This window comes from Oncorhynchus gorbuscha, linkage group LG18, assembly GCF_021184085.1.
Source record: "Oncorhynchus gorbuscha isolate QuinsamMale2020 ecotype Even-year linkage group LG18, OgorEven_v1.0, whole genome shotgun sequence".
NCBI classification, from domain to species: Eukaryota; Metazoa; Chordata; class Actinopteri; order Salmoniformes; family Salmonidae; genus Oncorhynchus; species Oncorhynchus gorbuscha.
Window position 1 is genome coordinate 22,501,806 of NC_060190.1, and position 24,929 is coordinate 22,526,734.

The 24,929-nt window shown below is 46.6% G+C and overlaps 1 protein-coding gene across 6 annotated transcripts in view; it reads right to left on the bottom strand.

The window, feature by feature from the left end:
- Positions 1 to 24,929, bottom strand: part of LOC124003385 (ERC protein 2-like) — a 74,378-nt gene that overhangs the window by 34,770 nt on the left and 14,679 nt on the right. For 3 of the 6 annotated variants that reach the window (XM_046311591.1, XM_046311587.1, XM_046311585.1), the window contains exons 3-7: positions 9,986 to 10,009; positions 7,721 to 7,885; positions 7,180 to 7,446; positions 5,237 to 5,323; positions 1,552 to 1,707 (exon numbers count right to left, since the gene is read on the bottom strand). In XM_046311591.1, the coding sequence (XP_046167547.1) occupies positions 1,552 to 1,707; positions 5,237 to 5,323; positions 7,180 to 7,446; positions 7,721 to 7,885; positions 9,986 to 10,009 (699 nt within the window). The remainder of the gene's footprint in view (positions 1 to 1,551; positions 1,708 to 5,236; positions 5,324 to 7,179; positions 7,447 to 7,720; positions 7,886 to 9,985; positions 10,010 to 24,929) is intronic. The other 3 variants (XM_046311586.1, XM_046311590.1, XM_046311588.1) reach the window with 3 other exon arrangements.

Consider the following 24,929-nt stretch of genomic DNA (forward strand, 5'->3'; position numbering starts at 1 on the left):
CACACACACACACACGAAAGCAGGCAGGCACGCAGGCAGGCACGCACACACACACACAACAGGATTTGTCACAACTAACTCTCGTGTGAAGTTGGCAGCTAAAAAGTAGGATCGTGAGTGCATGGAACTCCCTTCCAGCTCATATAGCGCAAGTGAACAGCAAACCTGATTTAAAAAACACCTCACGGCACAACGCCTCTCCAACCCATGTGACCTGCTTGTTGTGTGTACATTCTGACATGTATGTGTAACTGATAGACGCACACAGACACACACACACACACACACACACACACACACACACACACACACACACACACACACACACACACACACACACACACACACACACACACACACACACACACATTACATGTTGATGTTTTTTTTGTCTGCAATGTCTTTTTCGTTACGCGTCGGACCCCAGTAGGACTAGCTGTCGCCATCGGCGTCGGCTAACGGGCATCCTGGCAGGAGTGTCTGTGCCTTCGTACCTGCGTGTTGGTATGAGGTGTCTGTGCACGGGTGAACTTAGTGCGGTGGACACTTGGTAGAAACGACCTCTCACCATAATAGAGGGACAGTGGGTAAAGTGAACCTTCATCCACTGTGTTCATTGTAGCCAGGCTCTCCTCTCATTAAAGATGCATCTGGCTCCCTGCACTATTCATGTATTATACATCAGACCCTATCTATGATTGATGAATCATTTTCTAAAAATAAAACAACAAAACTCCCGCTGGTTTTATCCTCACATGGATGTAAACACACAGACACAATGCTCCAGAGAGGCATGGGAGGCTGGGAGGGAGGCTGGGAACCTGACCGTAAGACGACTGATGACGGACTGTGTAATATGACTGAGCAAGTCGAAGCTGGACTGACTGGATAAGATGTGCAACGGTTGATGAGGAAATGAAATGTAACCAGAGTTTCTGACAGTGGGATCCAATGGTAATACAATCAATCACGCTAGATGGATACGAACATATTGACGAGGCTACGGAGGACAATAAAAGATCCATTTTAACAACACAGGAATGGTTTTCTTTATGGTCATCCTCTGCTCTCTCTCTGCTAAGTGTACAGTAACAAAACAGCGCGTAAGCATCTCCCAGTCAGGTATAGCTGCCAGCGAAGCACTTCCCTGATGAAAACGGTTAATGTAATGCTAAAGCTAGCTCATTTACTGTCAGCCAGACAGACAGCTCTAATCTGTTCTGTTCACTTTGAACGTGCACAGCAAACCCTAGATTGTGTGAGTGACTGTGTTTGCCACATTATAGACTACTACAGTACTGTACGCACGTGTGTGTGTGTGTGTGTGTGTGTGTGTGTGTGTGTGTGTGTGTGTGTGTGTGTGTGTGTGTGTGTGTGTGTGTGTGTGTGTGTGTGTGTGTGTGTGTGTGTGTGTGTGTGTGTGTGTGTGTGTGTGTGTGTGTGTGTGTGTGTGTGTGTGTGTGTGTGTGTGTGTGTGTGTGTGTGTGTGTGTGTGTGTGCATGTTTTCCTGTGCATATAGTGTGTCTGTGTTTTCCTGTATGTGTGTGTACCTTGGTCTTCATGAACTTGGAGTGGTTCTTGTAGACCTCCATCTGTTTGATCTCCTCCTCTCTGTCCTCGGTGTTCAGCAAGCCGTTAGCCTTCAGTATCTGGATCTCATCCTCCAGGTCCCTGATGTTGCGCTCCAGAGATGCTATCTTGGTGTCCTGCACAACAAACACACACACCAACTGTAAGATGATATCTTGGTGTCCTGCACAACACACACACACCAACTGTAAGATGATATCTTGGTGTCCTGCACAACACACACACACCAGCTGTAAGATGCTATCTTGGTGTCCTGCACAACACACACACACCAGCTGTAAGATGCTATCTTGGTGTCCTGCACAACACACACACACCAGCACAACAAACACACACACCAGCTGTAAGATGCTATCTTGGTGTCCTGCACAACACACACACACCAGCTGTAAGATGCTATCTTGGTGTCCTGCACAACAAACACACACACCAGCTGTAAGATGCTACACACACACACACCAGCTGTAAGATGCTATCTTGGTGTCCTGCACAACACACACACACCAGCTGTAAGATGCTATCTTGGTGTCCTGCACAACACACACACACCAGCTGTAAGATGCTATCTTGGTGTCCTGCACAACACACACACACCAGCTGTAAGATGCTATCTTGGTGTCCTGCACAACACACACACACACCAGTCCTGCACAACACACACACACCAGCTGTAAGATGCTATCTTGGTGTCCTGCACAACACACACACACCAGCTGTAAGATGCTATCTTGGTGTCCTGCACAACACACACACACCAGCTGTAAGATGCTATCTTGGTGTCCTGCACAACACACACACACCAGCTGTAAGATGCTATCTTGGTGTCCTGCACAACACACACACACCAGCTGTAAGATGCTATCTTGGTGTCCTGCACAACACACACACACCAGCTGTAAGATGCTATCTTGGTGTCCTGCACAACACACACACACACCAGCTGTAAGATGCTATCTTGGTGTCCTGCACAACACACACACCAGCTGTAAGATGCTATCTTGGTGTCCTGCACAACACACACACCAGCTGTAAGATGCTATCTTGGTGTCCTGCACAACACACACACCAGCTGTAAGATGCTATCTTGGTGTCCTGCACAACACACACACACCAGCTGTAAGATGCTATCTTGGTGTCCTGCACAACACACACACACACCAGCTGTAAGATGCTATCTTGGTGTCCTGCACAACACACACACCAGCTGTAAGATGCTATCTTGGTGTCCTAAACAACAAACACACACACCAGCTGTAAGATGCTATCTTGGTGTCCTAAACAACAAACACACACACCAGCTGTAAGATGCTATCTTGGTGTCCTAAACAACAAACACACACACCAGCTGTAAGATGCTATCTTGTTGTCCTAAACAACAAACACACACACCTGCTGTAAGATGCTATCTTGGTGTCCTGCACAACACACACGTACCAGCTGTAAGATGCTATCTTGGTGTCCTGCACAACACACACGCACCAGCTGTAAGATGCTATCTTGGTGTCCTGCACAACACACACACACCAGCTGTGCTGTACTGTTGCTGAGCCACACTTATAATTCAGCATTAGAACATCACCAAAGCTTGACCAGTGAACAAAACACAAAACACCTGAAAAAGAGGGAGAGAGAGAAGAGAGAGCGAAAGACAGTGAAATATAGAGTGAAGGAGAGAAGATGGGTAGAGAGAGAGAGATGGAAGACGAAGAAAGAGAGTAAGTGTCAGAGTAAGGAAGAGCTCTTTGAGGTAGTACGGAGGAGAGCCTCTGCAGTATCTTGGGGTAAAATCAAAAGCCTCCTCCTTCTCCGGCTGCAGCAGCTCCCTCACAGCCAGCCTCTCAGTGGATTAATCACCATTTGGAAATACTGAGCGGCACACATCACAGCCAGCCTCTCAGTGGATTAATCACCATTTGGAAATACTGAGCGGCACACATCACAGCCAGCCTTTTGAGAGGGACCAGCCCAGAGAGAAACGCCTGGAGAAGAAGCAGAAGCAGGAAGAGGAAGAGGAGCCGTGCTGCTCTGTAGTCGCTCGCACATCAATGCAGGAGCCAGTCCATGGACTGCGACTGCACCTCCGAGTGGAGCTTTGGCTTTGCAGAGTTTTTAAATAAATAATACAACGCCTTTAAGATTAGCCATGGTCCATCTCACATGCACTTCACCTGCAGAGCAACGAGCAAGAACCTGGTTTCACTCCCTCTCTCTCCTTTCTGTCTCTCCTCCTTCTTTCCCTCTATCTATACCTTTGACTGGTTCTGAACTTGTGAACTTGTGGTTCTGTGGCTAGAGCTTCAGCAGGGTCATCCAGCAGGCAGTGGAAAACTAGGAAATCCAGCTCTGTATGCGAGGCTGTCCCTATAGGTCGACTGAGAGTTAGCAACAGATGGTCCTGGATCTAAGGGGTTAACGTGAGCGTGTGAATGCTGTTATCATGGCCATGTGCTTCGTCAATGCATCGCTATCCTATGACTTGTAGCAAGCCGCTAACTAACCACCGGAGAGAACATAGCATAGTATACAGTGGAGACGACAAACATACCGTAGCTCAATGGGTCAGAGAGATGCTATGCCATCCAAATGATTTCACTGCTACGGCAGATCAAGCTGATCAAGCAGAGGATGTGACGCTCTCATGAACACTCTCTCTCTCTCTCTCTCTCTCTCTCTCTCTCTCTCTCTCTCTCTCTCTCTCTCTCTCTCTCTCTCTCTCTCTCTCTCTCTCTTTCTATCTGAATCCCTTTCTCTCTCTCTCTCTCTCTCTCTCTCTCTCTCTCTCTCTCTCTCTCTCTCTCTCTCTCTCTCTCTCTCTCTCTCTCTCTCTCTCTCCCTGTGCCACTGGCCTCTCTGTCGTAAACAACCACACCTGTTTCCATGGTAGCAGCAGGCAGAATGTGCTCTCCCTCGTGGGTGAGGGAGGGAGGGAGAGAGAGAGATTGAAAGACAGAGTGAGATAAGGAGAGAAAGAAATGTAGAGAGAGAGAGAAAGAGATCCCAGAGACAGCGAGAGTAGAGAGAGGGGGGTTAGCATTACTCATGCTAACATCAGCACCAACACGTCTGTTGGAGAGAGCAGAGAGAAGCGGGGAGGTCCTCCACCGAGGACGGAAGGGAGAGGGGCTCTGCTCTGTATGAAAATCCAGAGCCTCCAGGAGCCAGCGTGTCATGTGACCACGCTAGAGGAGAGTCGCGTGACCGTGCTAGGGGATGCTGGGGTTTGCTCAGCACCAATCCAGCTCCGTCTGATGATGTGGTGTGTGAGCGAGAGGCATGCTGTCGGGCTGTGAGCGCATGCTTTATATTTAGAAGTGATATCACAGCTCTGCAGTTACAGTGGGCCGATGGGCTCTGCAGTGGCTCAATTAGTGCTTTGAATACATTTTTCATAGCTTTTGCATTGTGATGTAACATTACAACCATCATCCACCGACTCGTCTCACGAGGTCATCCTTCCAAATCTTGTGTCGTTGAATGAGCCTGGGCGTCCGAAGCTATCGACAGACTCAAAGTTAATTCAATACAAGGAAAATCTGGCTTTTTCCGAACTCTAAGGTTTTCGTATTTCATCTGATTACATGGTTGGTCTCAGCAATGGTGCCAGCCAGGTGTACTACACTACCCATAGTTCCCCATGGTTCTTACCTTCATCTCTATGATGGTCTGGAGGGCTTTGGTTTTGCCAGGGTCCTGGTGCATCTGGTTTCTCCTGTGCAGTTCCTGGGAGAACACCAGTTGATATGAAATGGACAAGACAAGCATCAAATGTCGCCTCTTTTAGGACCTAGTGCAAATGGGCCTGTATTTATTAACCATCTCAGAATAGGAGTGCTGATCTAGGTCCGGTTCTGCCTTTTAGATCACAATGAATAAGATCACCGTGGACGGAAGGAACCTGATCCTAGATCTGCACACCTACTCTGAGATGCTTCCTGAATATGAGCCCTGAATCTCTCCAAATGCATCCTAGCTCAATACTAGAGCGACAGCATTGAAATGAGTTACATTTACTTGCACTACCATTACATCAGTCATATACTTCTCCCCTGGCAATAACACTGTACACAGATTGAACATTGCTCCTTTCACCGCAGTCAGAGCACAGTAGGTACACAAAGAGAAGGCCAGTACTGCCCTCTAGTGTTGATGGGCATACACTGTAGGTGAGAAGAAAAAAGTGGAAATTGCCCGGAAGTCCCAAAAGCTGTATGCTTTAAAAGCAGTACCGAACAATCAACATGACTCTGCGCTTTCAGTAACACCTCAAACACAGGTGAGACCAGGTCTACTGTGGCCATATAGTAACTACATAGTTTTGGCTATTCACAGTTTTTTGTTTTATCACTTTGGTAGTATTTCCTGATTTTCTCAACTCTTAGAGCAAAACTCCAAACTGGTAACACTTGTAACACAGCCAGTGTTACATTCAAAACGTTTCATTTTGTTTGTAGACGTCTTTTAACACACAGCCATTGGTCCGACATTTGACTGTGAAATGTCACGAGTGCATTGGTTTAATCACCAAAACACAGCATGATGATATATATGTTCTCAATGTCGTTGTTTTAACAATCAGTTAATCCAATAGCAAAATATTTAAGATACATATTTTAAAATTGCCCTTTGAATGTAGTCTGCTGCAGTACATGACACTGTTTTCACATGAGGCGATCAATTCGAATCAAATCAAATGTATTTATAAAGCCCTTTTCGCATCAGCCGATGTCACAAAATGCTAAACAGAAAACCAACCTAAAACCCCAAACAGCAAGCAACACACGTGCACTGCCCATTCAAATTGAATGAGCACAAAATATCCATCATTTCTATCCCATGTGTGATCAAAGGTGTGATCCTTGAAGACGACTTTCACAGTGCAATCAAGTGAAAGAAAGGAAAGAAACAGTGTGTTTAGCTGGCATTAGTTTGCATCAAACCTGTTTTGAGCACTTGGCCAAAGGTCCTCATTGTTCATGCACCTGGGGAAAGCCTTTTTGGCATGGCGAATCCAAGCCTGACATAGGTCTGGATTGAAATCATTGCATGCCTCATCCACGGCCTGAAGGAGGGTGGCACGCTCGTGGGGATGGCAATCCTACATCTTCCACCTGTATTGTAATTGTGCATTGTATTTTGCAGTATTAAATTGTACTTAGGTATTGTAGTCGTCCTGTACGTGGCTCAGTTCATATGAGTACAGTACTAGCAACCGCAGAGTTGTGGGTTCAATTCCCGCTGGGGTCACATACCAACATGTGTAGACTCTTGTCACTTTGGATGAAAGTGTCTGCTCTGGGAAATGGCATGTATTACAGTACTGTATTGGCCAATGCAATTTTAGTAAAGCAGTGTGGGATTTCTGAGACTAGACACTTAGTAGCCGTTTAAACAGCACTACATATACTCTGAGTCTGCTGTGGCCATACAGTAGTATAAGGGCATATACTAACTGTAAGCACTACATAACATGCATCCCAAACAGCACCAGAAACCCTACATAGTGCACTACTTTTGACCAGAGCCCTGTTCAAAAGTAAGGCACTATACAGGAATATGGTGCCATTTTGGACAGACATGTACTCTTGTACCTCTCGGAGGTGGATGTTCTCCTTCTCCTTCTGGTCCAAGATGACCTCCAGGTGTCCAAGTTGAGCCTCGGCCTCAGCAATGCGCCTGGCTCTCTCCTGCTCCTCCTCCTCGTTGACCCTGCCTGGCCCTCCAGGCAGACCCTTACTCTGGAGCATTTCCAGCAGCTTCTTGATGGACTCGTCCCTGGCCCCCAGTGTCTGCTTCTGGGTCTCGATCCGCAGCTCCATCTCCTCCAAGGTCTTCCTCAGGAGGAACAGCTCCTTGGCCTGCCGGAACGCAAGGAATTGTAAGGAATTTTAAAGGAAGGAAGTGTCAATTGGGTCATTATTAAGGTAGCTAAAATTCAGGAACTTTCCAAAATGTCCAGAACGGAAGAAGATACAGAAATCCCAGTGGGAAGATTCTCTAAATTCCCAGAGGGAAGTATCAGGGAATTCAAAATCCTACAACCAAGACCCTGGTCATAAGAACCTGGAACTAACGGCAAACTCATTTATTGAATCACTCATTTATTATGAGTAATTTATGAAGATTCCTTGCCTGGCGGTCATGCTCGGCTTGTAGCCGTCTGAAGTTCTCCTCGGTCAGCTCGATGTTGGTGTAGTGGTCCCCAGAGCGGCCGCCGCTCTCCTGCTGCAGTAGGTGGTTCAGGTCCCTTTGGGTCCGCAGCTCGTCCTGTAGGGCCTGGATGGTCAGCTGCAGGTGCTGTGGGGGTCACACACACACACACACACACACACACACACACACACACACACACACACACACACACACACACACACACACACACACACACACACACACACACACACACACACACACACACACACACGCACACGCACACACACACACACACACACATGAAAGCACATGCACATGCAAGCGCACACACATACACACACACACACACACACACACACACACACGTCAAGGAGTCTCAGGGGTCGCAGCACGTAGTCTAGGGTGGATTCAATTAAATGACAGATCAGACTAGGATGGGTCACTGAATATGTACATATGGAGGGACATTTTCAGACACACACACAAACTCACGGACACCAATACATCTTATAGAGAGGGGGGGGGTTTGAAGGTGGCCCTGCGGAAAGGAGATGTGTATTACGAAGAGCCCACACAAACTCAGAAACACACACCGTAATCTATTCAACCTCTGGGGAAATACAGTTCCTGCCAAACACACTTGGAGAGGAATTTGAGGACTTACCTCACTATGGCAACGAAAGACAAAAAGAAAAAATACAAAATGACACAAAGTATGGCAGTAATGAGACGACGTTAAATAAAAGGCAAGTGGTTTTTACATGCTATTCGTGATCGACTTGCTTTCCACCTTCTGCGACTATTTTCAGGGTGAGTAAGGTGTACTGTAAACGGTTATCTATGTGCAGTACCGTGCGTCAGCGATCTAATCTGTAGGAATCTCTCTTGATGCTTTGACGGTAGGAATACGACGAGAGCCACATTTAAACAAAGCCATCCAGTGCATGACTGAATCGTTGCGTTGCTGGGAGAAACCGATTGTGCAACTGAGAGTGCACAATCCTTCCCTGTATCGTGGGGAACGTGAAGAACTTGTAGAACCGTGAACCTTCGATAACAGTTTTGACCGATCCCCTGTCGAGTGTTCAGAGTTGGACGGCTCGCGTTCGACAGCTTGCACTTTCAACAGAATGCTTGATTGTTGCAGCATTAGTGATCATTATCTATCATTACTGTAGGGGGTGTGTATGTGCTGTCCGTGCTGCCGAGTGGTCGAGCAGCAGAGAACCGTGCACAGCGCGGTAAACAGTGTTCCCACTGAGAGCTGGTAGCCAACCACCAGCAGTAGACTCAGTGGACCTCTGGGTCCATGCCCATCCATTATGCTGCGTGTTAGGGAGGCGGGTGCGCGTGTGTACGTGTGCCACTGGTGGCTGCTGAGAGGAGGACAGCTCATAGTAATGGCTGGAAGGAAGTCAATGGAACGGTGTCAAACATGGAGTTCCATACCATTCCATTATGTCCCTTCCATCCATTACTATGAGCCCGTCCTCCCCAATTAAGGTGCCACCAACCTCCTGTGGCGTATGCATGTGTGTGCGCATACAAAGAGACAAAGACATTACTTGTACATTACTTGAGAAGAAAAAGAAAAGATATCAATTTTTAGGAAGAAATAAGAAGGAGACAAGTGGCTCTGTTCCAATATCCACCCTAGCATGCCACTATACACAGATTGGGCCATGCATTCTTAGTGCTTCACTAGTATGGATATTGGAACGTAGCCTGGGTGTTGAGGTTTAGGGGGCGGGGAAATTGAACAAAACACAGCCTATTTTAGAGTCTACTATAGGGTCACAAGGGTCACACAGCAGCCACACCCCTATAGTAGAGCCACACCCAGTAAAGGGAGAACACAGAAGAATTCTACTCGGCAGTGTGTAAGAGCAGGGAGAGGGTCTGACGAACGCGGGTAGGGCTTAGGGAACGGTGCAGGCTAAACCAATCACACTCCTTGCTGGTGTGTGTATGGGGGTCCAATTCGGAGCGTGTCCAAAATGGCAACCCTACTCCCAACATAGGCCTAGTGTACTACTTTTAGCCAGAGCACACATGTTCTGGTCAAATGTAGTGCACTACATTGGGAATAGGGTGCATTTCCGACACAGCCCAGAGGGGGGGCAGAGGAACAGGACTGCCAGGTCTCTGGGGGCACCGAAGACACACAACGACATCACTCTGGTGGTGACTCTATGTTGTGCAGACACGGCAGCCAGGGCAGTGGTTGCAAACATAGGGACAAACCTTGGTTCTCCTGGCGTCCAGCAGCTGGAGTAGCAGGGGCGGAGCCAACAGAAGAGAAACATAGCGCAACGGAGAACACAGCGTCAGAACAGCACAAGACACGAAGCGCACGTGGAGACCGTGAGCTACAGTGAGAGCTCCCGTGAAGGACACGAGGAAAATGTGTGAGGAACATGTGAGGATGTGTCTGGTTATCCCAACCCTCAAATCATTTATCTCTATCCGTTCTGATGGAATTGGTACACTAAGGAACCTCATGGTACAGTAGAGAACCTCATGGTACAGTATAGAACCTCATGGTACAGTATAGAACCTCATGGTACAGTATAGAACCTCATGGTACAGTATAGAACCTTGTGGTGTGGTGAGGAACGTCACAAACTCACACAAAGACATATCAGTCTAAAACATAATGGAAACCTTTGTGGAAAAAGAAGGTGAGGTTATTTAGTGGTGAACACTTTCGGCATTAAGTCTCACCAAATCCAATCTAAATCAAATCAAATGTGTATTTGTCCCATGCTTCGTAAACAACAGGTTTACATTTCACTAACAGTGAAATGCTTGCTTACTTCCCAACAATGCAAAGGTAATTCAAACAAATATACATAATAGAAACATGAAGAAAAACCAATGACAGAGGGAATAAATGCACAATGAGTAACAATAACTTGGCTGTATACATGGAGTATCAGTACCGAGTCGATGTGCAGTGGTACGAAGTAAACCATGTTGATATGTATGGGATACAGTGTTTCGGCAGGATAGATAATAAACAGTAGCTGCAGCATACATGATGAGTCAAAAGAGTTAAGTGCAGAAATGGTCAATGTAGATAGGGAGGTGTTTAATCCCGGGGTCCTGAGCCTAGTGATGAGCTTGGAGGGTACTATGGTGTTGAACGCTGAGCTGTAGTCAATGAACAGCATTCTCACCAGTGGAAGCTCCTCAAAGGAGGAAGGGGAGGACCATCCTCCTCAGTGAATTTCAGAAAAATGTAAATAATGAAACATTAAAAAAGTTATAATTTTTAGATAAAAATGTACTAAATATATTAATGTCACCAAATAATTGATTAAATCACACTGTTTTGAAATGAAGGTCCACAGTAGCCTGAAAAGCACTCTGTAGGGTAACACCATGGTGTAGCCGGAGGACAGCTATTTTCCATCCTCCTCTAGGTACAGAAGCAAGAGAGAGTGAGAGAGAACACTCTGAGTACACGTCTTCGTAATCTGTCTGGCCCTGCGGCCTTGTGAATGCTAACCTGTTTAAAGGTCTTACTCACATCGGCTACGGAGAGCGTGAGCACAAAGTCGTCCGGAACAGCTGGTGCTCTCATGCAAGATTCAGTGTTTCTAGCATACAAGGTATTTAGCTTGTCTAATACTCTCCCTTCACTGGACAGCTTGCGGCTGGGTTTCCCTTTGTAATCCATTATAGTTTGCAAGCCCTGCCACATCCGACGAGTGTCAGAGCAGGTGTTGTAGGATTCGATCTTGGTACTGCATTGATGCTTTGCCTGTTTGATCAGCAGAGGGCATAGCAGAATTTCTTATAAGCATCCGGATTAGTGTCCCACTCCTTGAAAGCGGCAGCTTTATAAAAAATAAATAAAACAGAGTACAGCAGACAGAAAGTACAGTAGTAGTGACATCAAGGACATCAGCTCTAGCCTTTAGATCAGTGCGGATGTTGTCTGTAATCCATGGCTTCTGGTTGGGATATGTATGTACGGTCACTGTGGGGACGAAGTCGTCAATGCACTTATTAATGAAGCCGGTGACTGATGTGATAAACTCCTCAATGCCATTGGATGAATCCCAGAACATATTCCAGTCTGGAATACATACAAGGCATTGCAAATTGACACTAGTAACCACACACCAGGTGAATCATTACACAGTACTGTGATTTATAAGGAATAGGTGTGGTACAATGGGGCACGGTTTCCGGGTAAAAGATTTAGCCTAGCCCTGTATTAAAAGAAAGCTCAATGAAAGTACTTTTAAATCCAGGGCTAGGCTTAATCTGTGCCTGGGCCACAGCCCCTATATCCTGTGCTGTGGTAGTGTGTTATTCCACCCAGCAGAGGGCAGTGATCACTCTAGCAGGGTGCTGTCTCTTAGTCTGTCTCTACTGGACTGTGCCAGTGCCTTTCACTTCCACTGCATTGGGCAACACTCACTTATGTAAGCATCGCAGTCTTTTTGGGCCAGTACGCTCAAACCACTTAAAGCCTCTCAAATCTTTACTCGTGCTCACAAAACTACATTCACACACGCTCACCCTGCCATCCTCTCTTACTCACACTCTTTATCTCCCTCAATCTCTCTCGCCCTCTTTTCCTCCCTCTCTTTCTCCCTATGTTATTTTTTCTCTCTTTCGAACACTGATACACAAACACACAAGGCAGCAGACACCATAATAGACGTAATATGGATTCCATATTGTTGATAAAACGCCAATTAAAGGGGACAATTAAAGTAAATATGTAGAGAGAGTGCTAAATGTTTAAACAGAAGTCATGTGCTGAATAATCATCCATTGAATATTCAACATGTCAAAATGATGCATGTTTTTAACTGCAGTGCCATCGGAAGGTAATCTGACCCCTTGACTTTTTCCACATTTTGTAAGACTACAGCCTTATTTTAAAATAGATTAAATTATATATTTTCCTCATCAATTTACACACAGTACTCTATAATGACACAGCAAAAATTGTTTCAGAAATATTTGCAAATTTATACAAAATTAAAAAACAGAAATACATTACATTTACATAAGTATTCAGACCTTTTGATATGAGACTCAAAATGATGCTCAAGTGCTTCCGGTTTCCATTGATCATCCTTGAGATTTCTACAGTTCGATTGGAGTCCAACTGTGGTAAATTCAATAAATTGGACATGATTTGGAAAGGCACACACCTGTCTATATAAGGTCCCACAGTTGGCAGTGCATGTCAGAGCAAAAACCAAGCCATGAAGTAGAAGGAATTGTCCATAGAGCTCCGAGGCAGGATTGTGTTGAGGCACAGATCTGGGGAAGGGTACCAAAACATTTTTGCTGCATTGAAGGTCCCCAAGAACACAGTGGCCTCCATCATTCTTCAATGGAAGAAGTTTGTAACCACAAAGACTCTTCCTAGAGCTGGCCTCCCGGCCAAACTGAGCAATCAGGGGAAGAAGGGCCTTGGACATGGAGGTGATCAAGAACCCAATGGTCACTCTGACAGAGCTCCAGAGTTCCTCTGTGGAGATGGGAGAACCTTCCAGAAGGACAACCATCTTTGCAGCACTCCACCAATCAGGCCTTTATGGTAGAGTGGCCAGACGGAAGCCACTCCTCAGTAAAAGGCACTTGATAGCCCACTTGGCGTTTGCCAAAATGCACCTAAACGACTCCAAGATTGAACTCACTGGCCTGAATGCAAAGCGTCACGTCTGGAGAAAACCTGGCACCATCCCTACAGTGAAGCATGTTGGTGGCAGCATCATGCTGTGGGGATGTTTTTCAGCCGCAGGTATGGGAGACTAGTCAGGATCGAGCGACAGATGAACGGAGTAAAGTACAGAGAGATCCTTGATGAAAACCTGCTCCAGAGTGCTCAGGACCTCAGACTGGGGTGAAGATTCACCTTCCAACAAGACAAAGACCCTAAGCACACAGCCAAGACAACGCAGGAGTGGCTCCGGGACAAGTCTCTGAATGTTCGAGTGGCCCAGCCAGAGCCCGGACATGAACCTGATCAAACATCTCTGGAGAGACCTGAAAATAGCTGTGCAGCGACACTCCCCATTCAACCTGACAGATCTTGAGAGGATCTGCAGAGAAGAATGGAAGAAATTCCCCAAATACAGGTGTGCCGAGCTTGTAGCGTCATACACAAGAAGACTTGGGGCTGTAATCGCTTCCTAAGGTGCTTCAACAAAGTACTGAGTAAAGGGTCTGAATACTTATGTAAATGTGATATTTCAGTTTTTTATTTTTAATACATTTTCTAAATTTCTAAAAACCTGTTTTTGCTTTGTCATTATGGGGTATTGTGTGTAGATTGTAAATGTTTATACATTTTAGAAAAAGGCTGTAGCGCAAAATGTGAAAAAAGTGAATGGGTCTGAATGCTTTCCGAATGCACGGTAAGTAACATTCACTCGCTGAGACGAAATTAATTTCTCCTGATTTCTGACGTTTTTTTTAATTCATATTCATATTCCCAGCTAGTCAGTAACATGATGTATTAGCCGGGGAAAGAGGTTGATGAAGTCGTGGCCTTGCAGTGAAGCAACAATGCCTGGAGTCGCTGCAGCAGCTATGTGAATCATAATCTATGACACGCACACACACACACAAACACACACACACACATTATGTGCAATCACTTAGGACTGTACAGTATGACTGTCTGTGACCATTTGCTTTCTCTGACTATGCATTATACCACATGGTGTTACGAAAGCTAGCTGAACAATGGACTACACATTCACATACTATACTGGATGAACAGCACTCCCATGCAAATCAATCATCCACCTCAACACTCAAAGACTCGGACCTCCTCTGTACACACAGTCATGATTCTCCTAGCATACAAGTACAGACTCACACACAGCAATTCTCAAATAAACACACACAACTACACAGAAACACAGAAAGCCAGAAGAGATTATATTTCTCTCTGTCAGGGGGTTCAGCAGGGACATTGCACATTTATCTTTCTCTCTCTCTATCCCTCCACTTTGTCATTTCTTATTTCATTCTATATCATTCTCTCTTGCTCTTTATCTCTCTAGCTCTCTAGCTCTCTTTACTTATCTCTCTCCCTCATGATCAATATTCTGACCTGTAGGAAAAGAATTGGAGGATGCGGTCAAATAAAACTCCAGTCCCCATCCTCCTCTACTCTCCCCATCCTCCTTTCCTGTCCCCATCCTCCTCTCCTGTCCCCATCCTCCTCTCCTGTCCCCATCCTCCTCTTCTATCCACATCCTCCTCTCCTCTCCCCATCCTCCTCTCCTATCCCCATCCTCCTCTCCTGTACCCATCCTCCTCTCCTGTCCCCATCCTCCTCTCCTGTACCCATCCTCCTCTCCTGTCCCCATCCTCCTCTCCTGTACCCATCCTCCTCTCCTGTCCCCATCCTCCTCTCCTGTACCCATCCTCCTCTCCTGTCCCCATCCTCCTCTACTCTCCCCATCCTCCTTTCCTGTCCCCATCCTCCTCTCCTGTCCCCATCCTCCTCTTCTATCCACATCCTCCTCTCCTATCCCCATCCTCCTCTCCTCTCCCCATCCTCCTCTCCTCTCCCCATCCTCCTCTCCTATCCCCATCCTCCTCTCCCTGTACCCATCCTCCTCTCCTGTCCCCATCCTCCTCTCCTGTACCCATCCTCCTCTCCTGTCCCCATCCTCCTCTCCTGTCCCAATCCTCCTCTCCTGTCCATATCCTCCTCTCCTGCCCCATCCTCCTCTCCTGTCCCCATCCTCCTCTCCTGTCCCAATCCTCCTCTCCTGTCCCAATCCTCCTCTCCTGTCCCCATCCTCCTCTCCTGCCCCATCCTCCTGTCCTGCCCCCATTCTCCTCTCCTGTCCCCATCCTCCTCTCCTGCCCCCATCCTCCTCTCAGATTGGCAGATGAGTGGCAGACCTGATTAGAGGCACGTGCTGCTCATCGGTTGCTCATCTGTGTTCCCTACATATGCTGTTTTGACTGAAAATGTGTACCTACACGCTGAAGCAGGATGCAAAGCCGAGATGTCTGTGTACGCTATCCCTGATGCGGGGAAAATCACACAAAAAAATACATTGAATGAAGTAAGCACTATGCAACATACTTTTGAGTGCAGACCCATTACACCTGTTATTTGTCTGAATTTGCAGGTTTTACGAACCAGCCAAGCTTCTGGGAGGGCGCTATTGGTCCTCTTTTGATTACCCACAGGGGCCCTGGCCTTTCAGTCGTGACTCAGCAGATATTGGAGGAGAGAGAAGGCTGGTGGGGGGGGTCTGATGAACACAACACACTCCATCTCCTGGGGTCAGGGAGTACTATTGGCTGTCCATACCCCTCATACATACCCCAATGAGCAAGGGACAGGGAGTACTATTGGCTGTCCATACCCCTCATTACATACCCCAATGAGCAAGGGACAGGGAGTACTATTGGCTGTCCATACCCCTCATACATACCCCAATGAGCAAGGGACAGGGAGTATTATTGGCTGTCCATACCCCTCATACATACCCCAATGAGCAAGGGACAGGGAGTATTATTGGCTGTCCATACCCCTCATACATACCCCAATGAGCAAGGGACAGGGAGGAGGCGTGTCAACATAAACCTTCCTACGGCTCAGTTGGTGGAGCATGGTGCTTGCAACAGCAGAATTGTGGGTTCGATTCCTACTGGGGCCGCCCATAAAATATTTTATTTTGCTTTGGATTAAAGAACCTGCTAAATGGCACATACTGTTATTATTATTACTACTACTTTACTAGGTCTGGGTGCTTTTCTATAGCACCTTTTTTGAGCCAATGTGATCACCAACAACAGAGATAGAACATTTCTACTTAAAAACGGCTCATAATTGGCAACGGAGTGTACATGATTGGTTAGCGTTTGGACATGGGCTAAGGGGGCAGACACACGTAAACACACTGACATGGTTGTGCCAGGCAGCAGAGACGGTAGCAGCTGCGTCCCCTGAGAGTGTGTGTGTGTGGGGGGGGGTAGTGTGTGTGTGTGTGCATGTGTGTTCTCCCTCTGTTCATATCTGACACATGGACTGGAGCTAAAGCGCTGAGTCAGAGAGAAACACAAATAAACCGCTCACAGCAGTGTGGGTGTGTGGGTGTGTGCGTGTTTCGAACCCACTATCAACCCTGCCATGTAAGCATTGCATGAATAATCATTCAGCCTGCGTTGGCCAACAGGGAATGGCAGTGGAATGGGGAAGAGGAGATAGTGAAGTGAGGGAGAGCCGAGGAGAGAATGACATAAAGGGTACTGAGATAGTGGAGGCACAGAAGAGAGCAGGCAAGGGAAGTAGGAAAGATACAGTTGAAGTCGGAAGTTTACCTACACCCTGGCCAAATACATTTAAACTCAGTTTTTCACAACTGCTGATATTTAATCCTAGTAAAGCTTCCCTGCCTTAGGTCAGTTAGGATCACCACATTATTTTCAGAATGTGAAATGTCAGAATAATAGTAGAGAGAATAATTTATTTCAGCTTGTATTTCTTTCATCACATTCCCAGTGGGTTAGAAGTTTACATACACACAATTAGTATTTGGTAGCATTGACTTTAAATTGTTTAACTTGGGTCAAACGTTTCGGGTAGCCTTCCACATGTTTCCCACAATAAGTTGGGGGAATTTTGGCCCATTCCTCCTGACAGAGCTGGTGTAACGGAGTCAGGTTTGTAGGCCTCCTTGCTCGCACACGCTTATTCAGTTTTGCCCACAAATTTACTGAGGGATTGAGGTCAGGACTTTGTGATGGTCACTCCAATACCTTGACTTTGTTGTCCTTAAGCCATAACTTTGGAAGTATGCTTGGGGTCATTGTCCATTTGGAAGACCCATTTGTAACCAACCTTTAACTTTCTGACTGATGACTTGAGATGTTGCTTCAATATAGCCACATAATTGTCCTGCCTGTAGCAAAGCACCCCAACAACATGATGCTGCCACCCCCATGCTTGATGGTTGGGATGGTGTTCTTCGGCTTGCAAGCCTCCTCCTTTTTCCTCCAAACATAACAATGGTCATTATGGCCAAACAGTTCTATTTTTGCGACATGTTGAATTTTTTTTAAAGTAGCTCTCGTGCTAGAAAAGGTTGAAGACTCCTGTCCTAGATATACTGTATCAGAAAAATGGCGCTACATGACAAGGCCATCATCTATACTGGGTTAACCGGTTGTCATACTACACAAACGCACATACACACTGTCATACTACACGAATGCACACACAAACACTAATATCTCTCCCTCCCACTAAGTGTAAAATCATCATCTCACTCACACATCCCTCGACACGTATAGCGGCTCCCACCTCATTTACGTCATTGATGTGAGGACGGTGTGTGTGTGTGTGTGTGTGTGTGTGTGTGTGTGTGTGTGTGTGTGTGTGTGTGTGTGTGTGTGTGTGTGTGTGTGTGTGTGTGTGTGTGTGTGTGTGTGTGTGTGTGTGTGTGTGTGTGTGTGTGTGTGTGTGTGTGTGTGTGTGTGTGTGTGTGTGTGTGTGTGTGTGTGTGTGTGTGTGTGTGTGTGTGTGTGTGTGTGCTTCCACATAGCTATTCATGCTTACCACTTGACTTCTACTCAGCAGTATAATCCTCACCAGCGGAAGGAATCAAAAATACAAGTAATTTCCCTGCCTTGGCTCAGCTCAAAGAAACGGACTAAAACTTATATCTGTAATCAGTGAGATGACAAATCTTATATACACACAAATGGCTGAATTGGTCATGACACGCATTGTGACTCTGTTGCTGTGGCGACGGCTGGCTGATCATTCGCTAGGAGCCGACTGGAACGTCGGACCGGACACAGGGGAACGTCACCATCCGGAACACACTGACAGCTCCACTCCACCTCGTTAAGGCAGGGAGCTCTGGGAACGCTGAGCGCCGCTCCAGGATTGATAATCCCAGACTGGGATTACTGGCTCTAGGAATGTACTGTTCAGTCCAATTGTCACATGTCTCAGCTATATTGACTGGATAGATGGACAAGGAGATGCTGTACACCTAACACAAGCTGATCTGGCCTGCTTGGACTAATCTGCTCTTATATCCAGTCTATATATCTAGCCGATTTATCTCGTACATCTCTCATTCCTCTCTCTCTCTCCCTCTCTCCCCCTCTCTCTCTCCCTCTCGTTCTCTCTACCCCCTCTCTCTCTCCCTCCCCCTCTCTCTCTCTCTCTCTCTCTCCCTCTCACTCCCTCTCCCTCCCCCTCTCTCCCCCTCTCTCTCTCTCTCTTCCTATTTACACTCTTCTCATATATCATCCTTAGTGAACTGTCAACTTTCCCCCTCCTCTCCACTCATCCTCTCCACTCATCCTCTCCCCTCCTCTCCACTCATTCCCTCCTCTCCACTCATCCCCTCCCCTCCCCTCCTCCATCCATCTTCCACTCCTCTATCCATCTTCCACTCCTCTGAGCCAAACTAAAACCCTGTCTGTGATATGGGGCCAATATGTTACTCAAATAAGGCCTCTCCTCTAAAGCTCAGAGAGAAATTGGCCACATAATATTTCCCAAGCAAGCAGTGGGCACAGCAACACATTTGTCACCAACCTGCTTCCACATACACACAAATGCACACGCACACAGACACACACACAGACACACACACAAACACCAAACCCACAAATACACACTCCAAACACACACGCACACACACTCTCTCTCACACACACACACACACACACACACACACACACACACACACACACACACACACACACACACACACACACACACACACACACACACACACACACACACACACACACACACACACACACACACATTCTCACAGCCTGGGAGGAGGATACAGGCTGTTTGGATCTAAGGAGCTCTGAGGCTGAGCTAAGGGGCTGTCTGGTCATTAGAATGCAGAACTCCCAACAGGAGTGAGAGAATCAACAAGCTCTCACAGTCTCACTGCAGAATTAAACGTTCATCCATGTTCCCCAAACATAACATTTTAAAGTTGCCCCAAATTTGTAAGTGTTTTTGTTGCTCCTGCTGCTATATCATTCCATTTCTCCAAACATCACATTTCTAAGTTAGGGGTGAAGTTTAGGCACTCATTAAATAATGTACACGACTGTGATAGAACACACAACCTTTTGATCCAGAGTCATGGGATTACGACCATCCACCACCCCCAAAACCTAAGCCTACTTGATGGTAATAGCACTCACTGTTGCCCCTAGTGGACAGTTTTGAAAGCATTTCCCGACCTCCTCAGGACATGGATAGACGTCCAATTTCAACATCAATATTGAATGACCTGGCTGGAGAAAACAGCTCCAACTGCTGTAAGACTCACACTGAGTGTGTGTGTGTGTGTGTGTGTGTGTGTGTGTGTGTGTGTGTGTGTGTGTGTGTGTGTGTGTGTGTGTGTGTGTGTGTGTGTGTGTGTGTGTGTGTGTGTGTGTGTGTGTGTGTGTGTGTGTGTGTGTGTGTGTGTGTGCACGTGCGTGCATGTCTGTGCATGTCTGTGCATGTGTGTGTGTTTGCGGGTGTCTTCACCAGAAGAGATGAGACGACTAACAGAAGATCAGAGATCAGAAAAATGGCTGTTTAACAGGAACCAACAATCTCACATCTGTGGAAACTGCGTCTCTGTGGCATGTCTGAGCATAAACACAGCAGTGATATGGGGATGTGAGTCTATGCCTCCATTTCCGGGGATTGTGGTGATGATTGTTGACTGCGCTTGACTCAGTCGGATATCACACGCTAAGGCCGAGAGCAGCCTCCAGCCCAGCTATCACACGCTAAGGCCGAGAGCAGCCTCCAGCCCAGCTATCACACGCTAAGGCCGAGAGCAGCCTCCAGCCCAGCTATCACACGCTAAGGCCGAGAGCAGCCTCCAGCCCAGATATCACACGCTAAGGCCGAGAGCAGCCTCCAGCCCAGCTATCACACGCTAAGGCCGAGAGCAGCCTCCAGCCCAGCTATCACACGCTAAGGCCGAGAGCAGCCTCCAGCCCAGCTATCACACGCTAAGGCCGAGAGCAGCCTCCAGCCCAGCTATCACATCGCATACACACACATACACGCACAAAAACACACACCGTTATGAGTTGGAATGGCAGTGTTTGACAGCGTGCTCAACTCAACTGAATGACAGTCAACCAAGCCGATGCTAAACAACGATCACACTGGTCAGTGTTCAAAATGCCGTCTCCAAAGCAGCTACAGTAGCAGTGCCTTCAGGTCAGCTAAGACCATCAGCCAACTGCATGTTTTAATGACAAGATACCGTTAGTAGAAAACTAGCAGTTCAAATAAACAGATATAAGCTAATTGTGAGTCGTTGGAGTGGGTTTGAACCTTGCGTCGGGTCGTTTAAGTGGGTTTGAACCTTGCGTCGGGTCATTTAAGTGGGTTTGAACCTTGCGTCGGGGTCGTTTAAGTGGGTTTGAATCTTGCGTCGGGTCGTTTAAGTGGGTTTGAATCTTGCGTCGGGGTCGTTTAAGTGGGTTTGAATCTTGCGTCAGGTCGTTTAAGTGGGTTTGAATCTTGCGTCGGGTCGTTTAAGTGGGTTTGAATCTTGCGTCGGGGTCGTTGGAGTAGGTTTGAACCTTGCAATTAAGTCATTTGAGTGGCCTTTCTCCCCTAAAACTGTCACGCAAGAAAGAACACGGCTTTTGCTATATTTTCAGTATATAAATAATGTCGGATATTTGCTTCGGCTAATAGTAGATGTAGGCACCTGGGGCGATTGCAGTGGGCTGCTGCCAGAGTAGACAGACTGAGCTAAACGCAGACGGGTCAGAAATGAATACTTCATAATTAATAAGGTAATTTTCTCTTCAGTCAGAGGCTCAACAAGCCTATCATTATTTGGGGTGAGGAAACCTTCCCCTCTCCAGAACCGTCAGATTGGTGCGCGTGTGAGCGCAGTTACATGCACACTATAACACAACTATTGTGGACAGTCAGATTCATATAATAGTTTGATGAAAAACATGCACATGATTTGCAAGAACAATCTCCCTACGAATCCTGTTTACATGGACACACCTGAAGTCCGGCTACCCCGATGGCAGAAGAACTGCGTCGAAAATAAACGTTCTACCACAGCGAACGTATTGTTTCGGGGGTCAGGACATACAAAGTTAGTCTGTGAAAACGACTTCTAAGACGCTTACATTCAGTTGTTCCTAACACACTTCACGCGCGCTGAAGAGGCTCTACATCACCGGAACGCCGACGAGGGCGTGTACATGTCCTAATGATTCAAAAGATTGCTCCGAATGCTGGGTTTTCAAATCCACGCAATTATGACCTCACACTGATTACTATAAGCAGAGTATGGTGCTTACACGTCTATTACATAATCTGCCTACTGCCATAATCTAATTCTAATATCCAATTATTAGTGTGCACGTAAACGTACTACTGTGTGTGTGGGCATGTTCCTGTGCATGTGCGTCTGGGTGGGTGTTTGCCTCACAACGCCCTAGCTACTCACAACGCCCTAGCTACGCCCAAAAGACAACCCTGTGAATCGAGATACATTTACATTTAAGTCATTTAGCACAAAGTGAGCAATTACAGTAAGAGCTAGAGTGGCAAGACACAGCTGCTTTGTGTTAGCCAAACGCACATTTATTCATGTAGGCTTATTCTGCCTCTAGGGAGGGAGATATCATTCACAGCAATCAGAGCAAGACCGAACTGTCATGAGGGCAAGGCAGAGAATCAAAATGGACTCCTGTCCACCCACACTGTATTTCTTCTCACACGTTACTCAGTCACACAGACCAAACCTGATGTTACCACACGTGCTCCATTCTCTTCACATTCTCTACGGAAGGTACAGTGGGACTTTCCCCTCTCACCATAGGGCCCTAGGGTAAAAAGTAGTGCACCAGATAGGGAATGGTGTGCCATTTGGGACGCAGCCTTGGTCCTCTTATACTTGGGCGGTTCAAATGAAAAGACCTTCAACTTGTGCAACGTATAACCTAGGGTACTACCCCCCTACCCCCTTTCCTCTCCAGTTCCCTTCTAGTGATCCCAGACTGAGGATGGAGGGTGGTGATACCATCAGGTCAGGATGTTGGTCTCTCACCCAGGCAGCGTGGCAGCGTGGCACAGCTCCAGAGAACCGTGGAGCCACTGAGCCAGGGCACTGCAGACTCTCCTGGCTCCACTGAACAGCACAAAGAGACTTCCTTCGGTTTCAATCTCAACCTCAATGGGATACTATAGCGCACACACACACACGCACGCACACAAACACACACGCACACGCACGCACACAAACACACACGCACACACACGCACGCGCGCATACACAAACACACACACACACACACACACACACACACACACACACACACACACACACACACACACACACACACACACACACACACACAAGCCAATCACACAACTCTAGAGGTTAAACTAAATGGGTACAGAAACACAATCTAATTTGGGCACAAGGCACACACAGAAACGCACAAGCACGTTCACGCTCACACACACACAAACACACAGGTTGGAGCCCCAGCCAGTGGGAGACAGGCAGACAGCGTCCTGCTGTAACCTTGAGACTGTGTGGCTGTATCCTGTCTGTGAGTAATGATTAGGGAGGGACCTGTTGGCCGCTAGGAGAGAGCATCAGAGGAGCTCACTATGACACACACACTGCGTCTAGGGTCCCGAAACCAAACATTCATGTCCCGCATTTTATCAACAAATTCAAACACCATTCATTTTTTTTTTAAATGTCCTGTATTTCAGTTAGACATTCCAGCCTGTCTGTTATTTAGTCATCTTGCACTTTTGACAAGATATATATCATAAGAATGTGGTACTGGTGAAGTTAAGCACTTCTCCAATCACTGTTGAGATCTGATATTCTGTGCAGGGCAAGACGTGACATAGGCCAATGTCGTATCGCAACCAATCACATTTGTAAAATCCTTTCGGGCTAAATTTCAGCTAGACTTGGAGAGGACAGTTAACTACTCACAAATGTGTGCTTCTGGCGAAGAGATCTACAAAAGTAAGTAAATAGCCGTATTAGACTGAAAGATATAAGGTGATTCCGTCCAACTTGTGAGGCTGTCCATGCTCATTGCTCATTCGACATATTTGCTGCTACTTCATTCAATCCAGTTTTCAAAGTCTCCCTTCCTAACTGTTCTACCTTCCCCGAGACCAACCAGAAATGTTTCCTTGGCCAAATATTCCCAGATTTTCAGAAAACACATTGGTCTCCCATTTCTGCATCACAAATTTGTCGTAAGGCAAAAGAATAGCCTGTCTGAGAGCTTCAATTAGCCTGTCCGGTGCAGAAGGAAGGATATTTTTGTGTGGTGGAGGTGGTGCTGCCCAAAACATGTATGTAAGCTGTCCCACATAATCAGCCATTTTCCCCGCATTTGGGTATTTTAAATGTCGTCAGCCAGGGTCTACGTCCCAAATGGCCTATTCCCTACATAGTGCACTACTTTTGACCAGAAGCCTATGGGCCATTTTTTTAAGTACTGCACTTCATAGGGAGTACGGTGCCTTTTAACTGACTGACTGCCACAGACAAGACCAGGTGGGCCTCAATGATAATGGAGTATGTGATAATGGGTGTTTGGGGGATATATTGGCATGAGTGTTGTTCTGGTATGACAAATATACCCTCCACATACAACGGGTTACCAACATATTCAAATAATGACTGACATATTTTCATTAAACATGTTATTTTGATGAATTTATATATATACTATTTCATCCTTCCATAAGACATAGTCCCGACAGAAATCTAGGGTTGCTACCCAAGCCGGCTGGTTGATCGTTCTATTGGTTCAGTTGCCAGGGCCGTGACCCAGTCGTTAAGTCTTCTTGTTATAAATCGATGGACGTGACACATTTGTTCGTTCTAAATGTTTCCGTTACCATGATGACTGGCAACGTTCTTATCCCTTGCTTGCTAGCTAGCCAACTTCGGCTAACAGGGTCACATCAAACAGTGCAGCCAGAATAACAGAAAAGTTGCTGCCTTAGTGTTTGTTTCATCTGTTTTCAAGTGATTTTTTTGTATACATCCACAAACAATGAGCTAATGATTCGCGATTTCGACTGGCCTAGAACATTTGCTCTCTCGCCAGGACCCTGTTCAGAGGAGCTAGCCAACTACACAGCTAACACAATCAATCAATTGATTGATCAATCGAA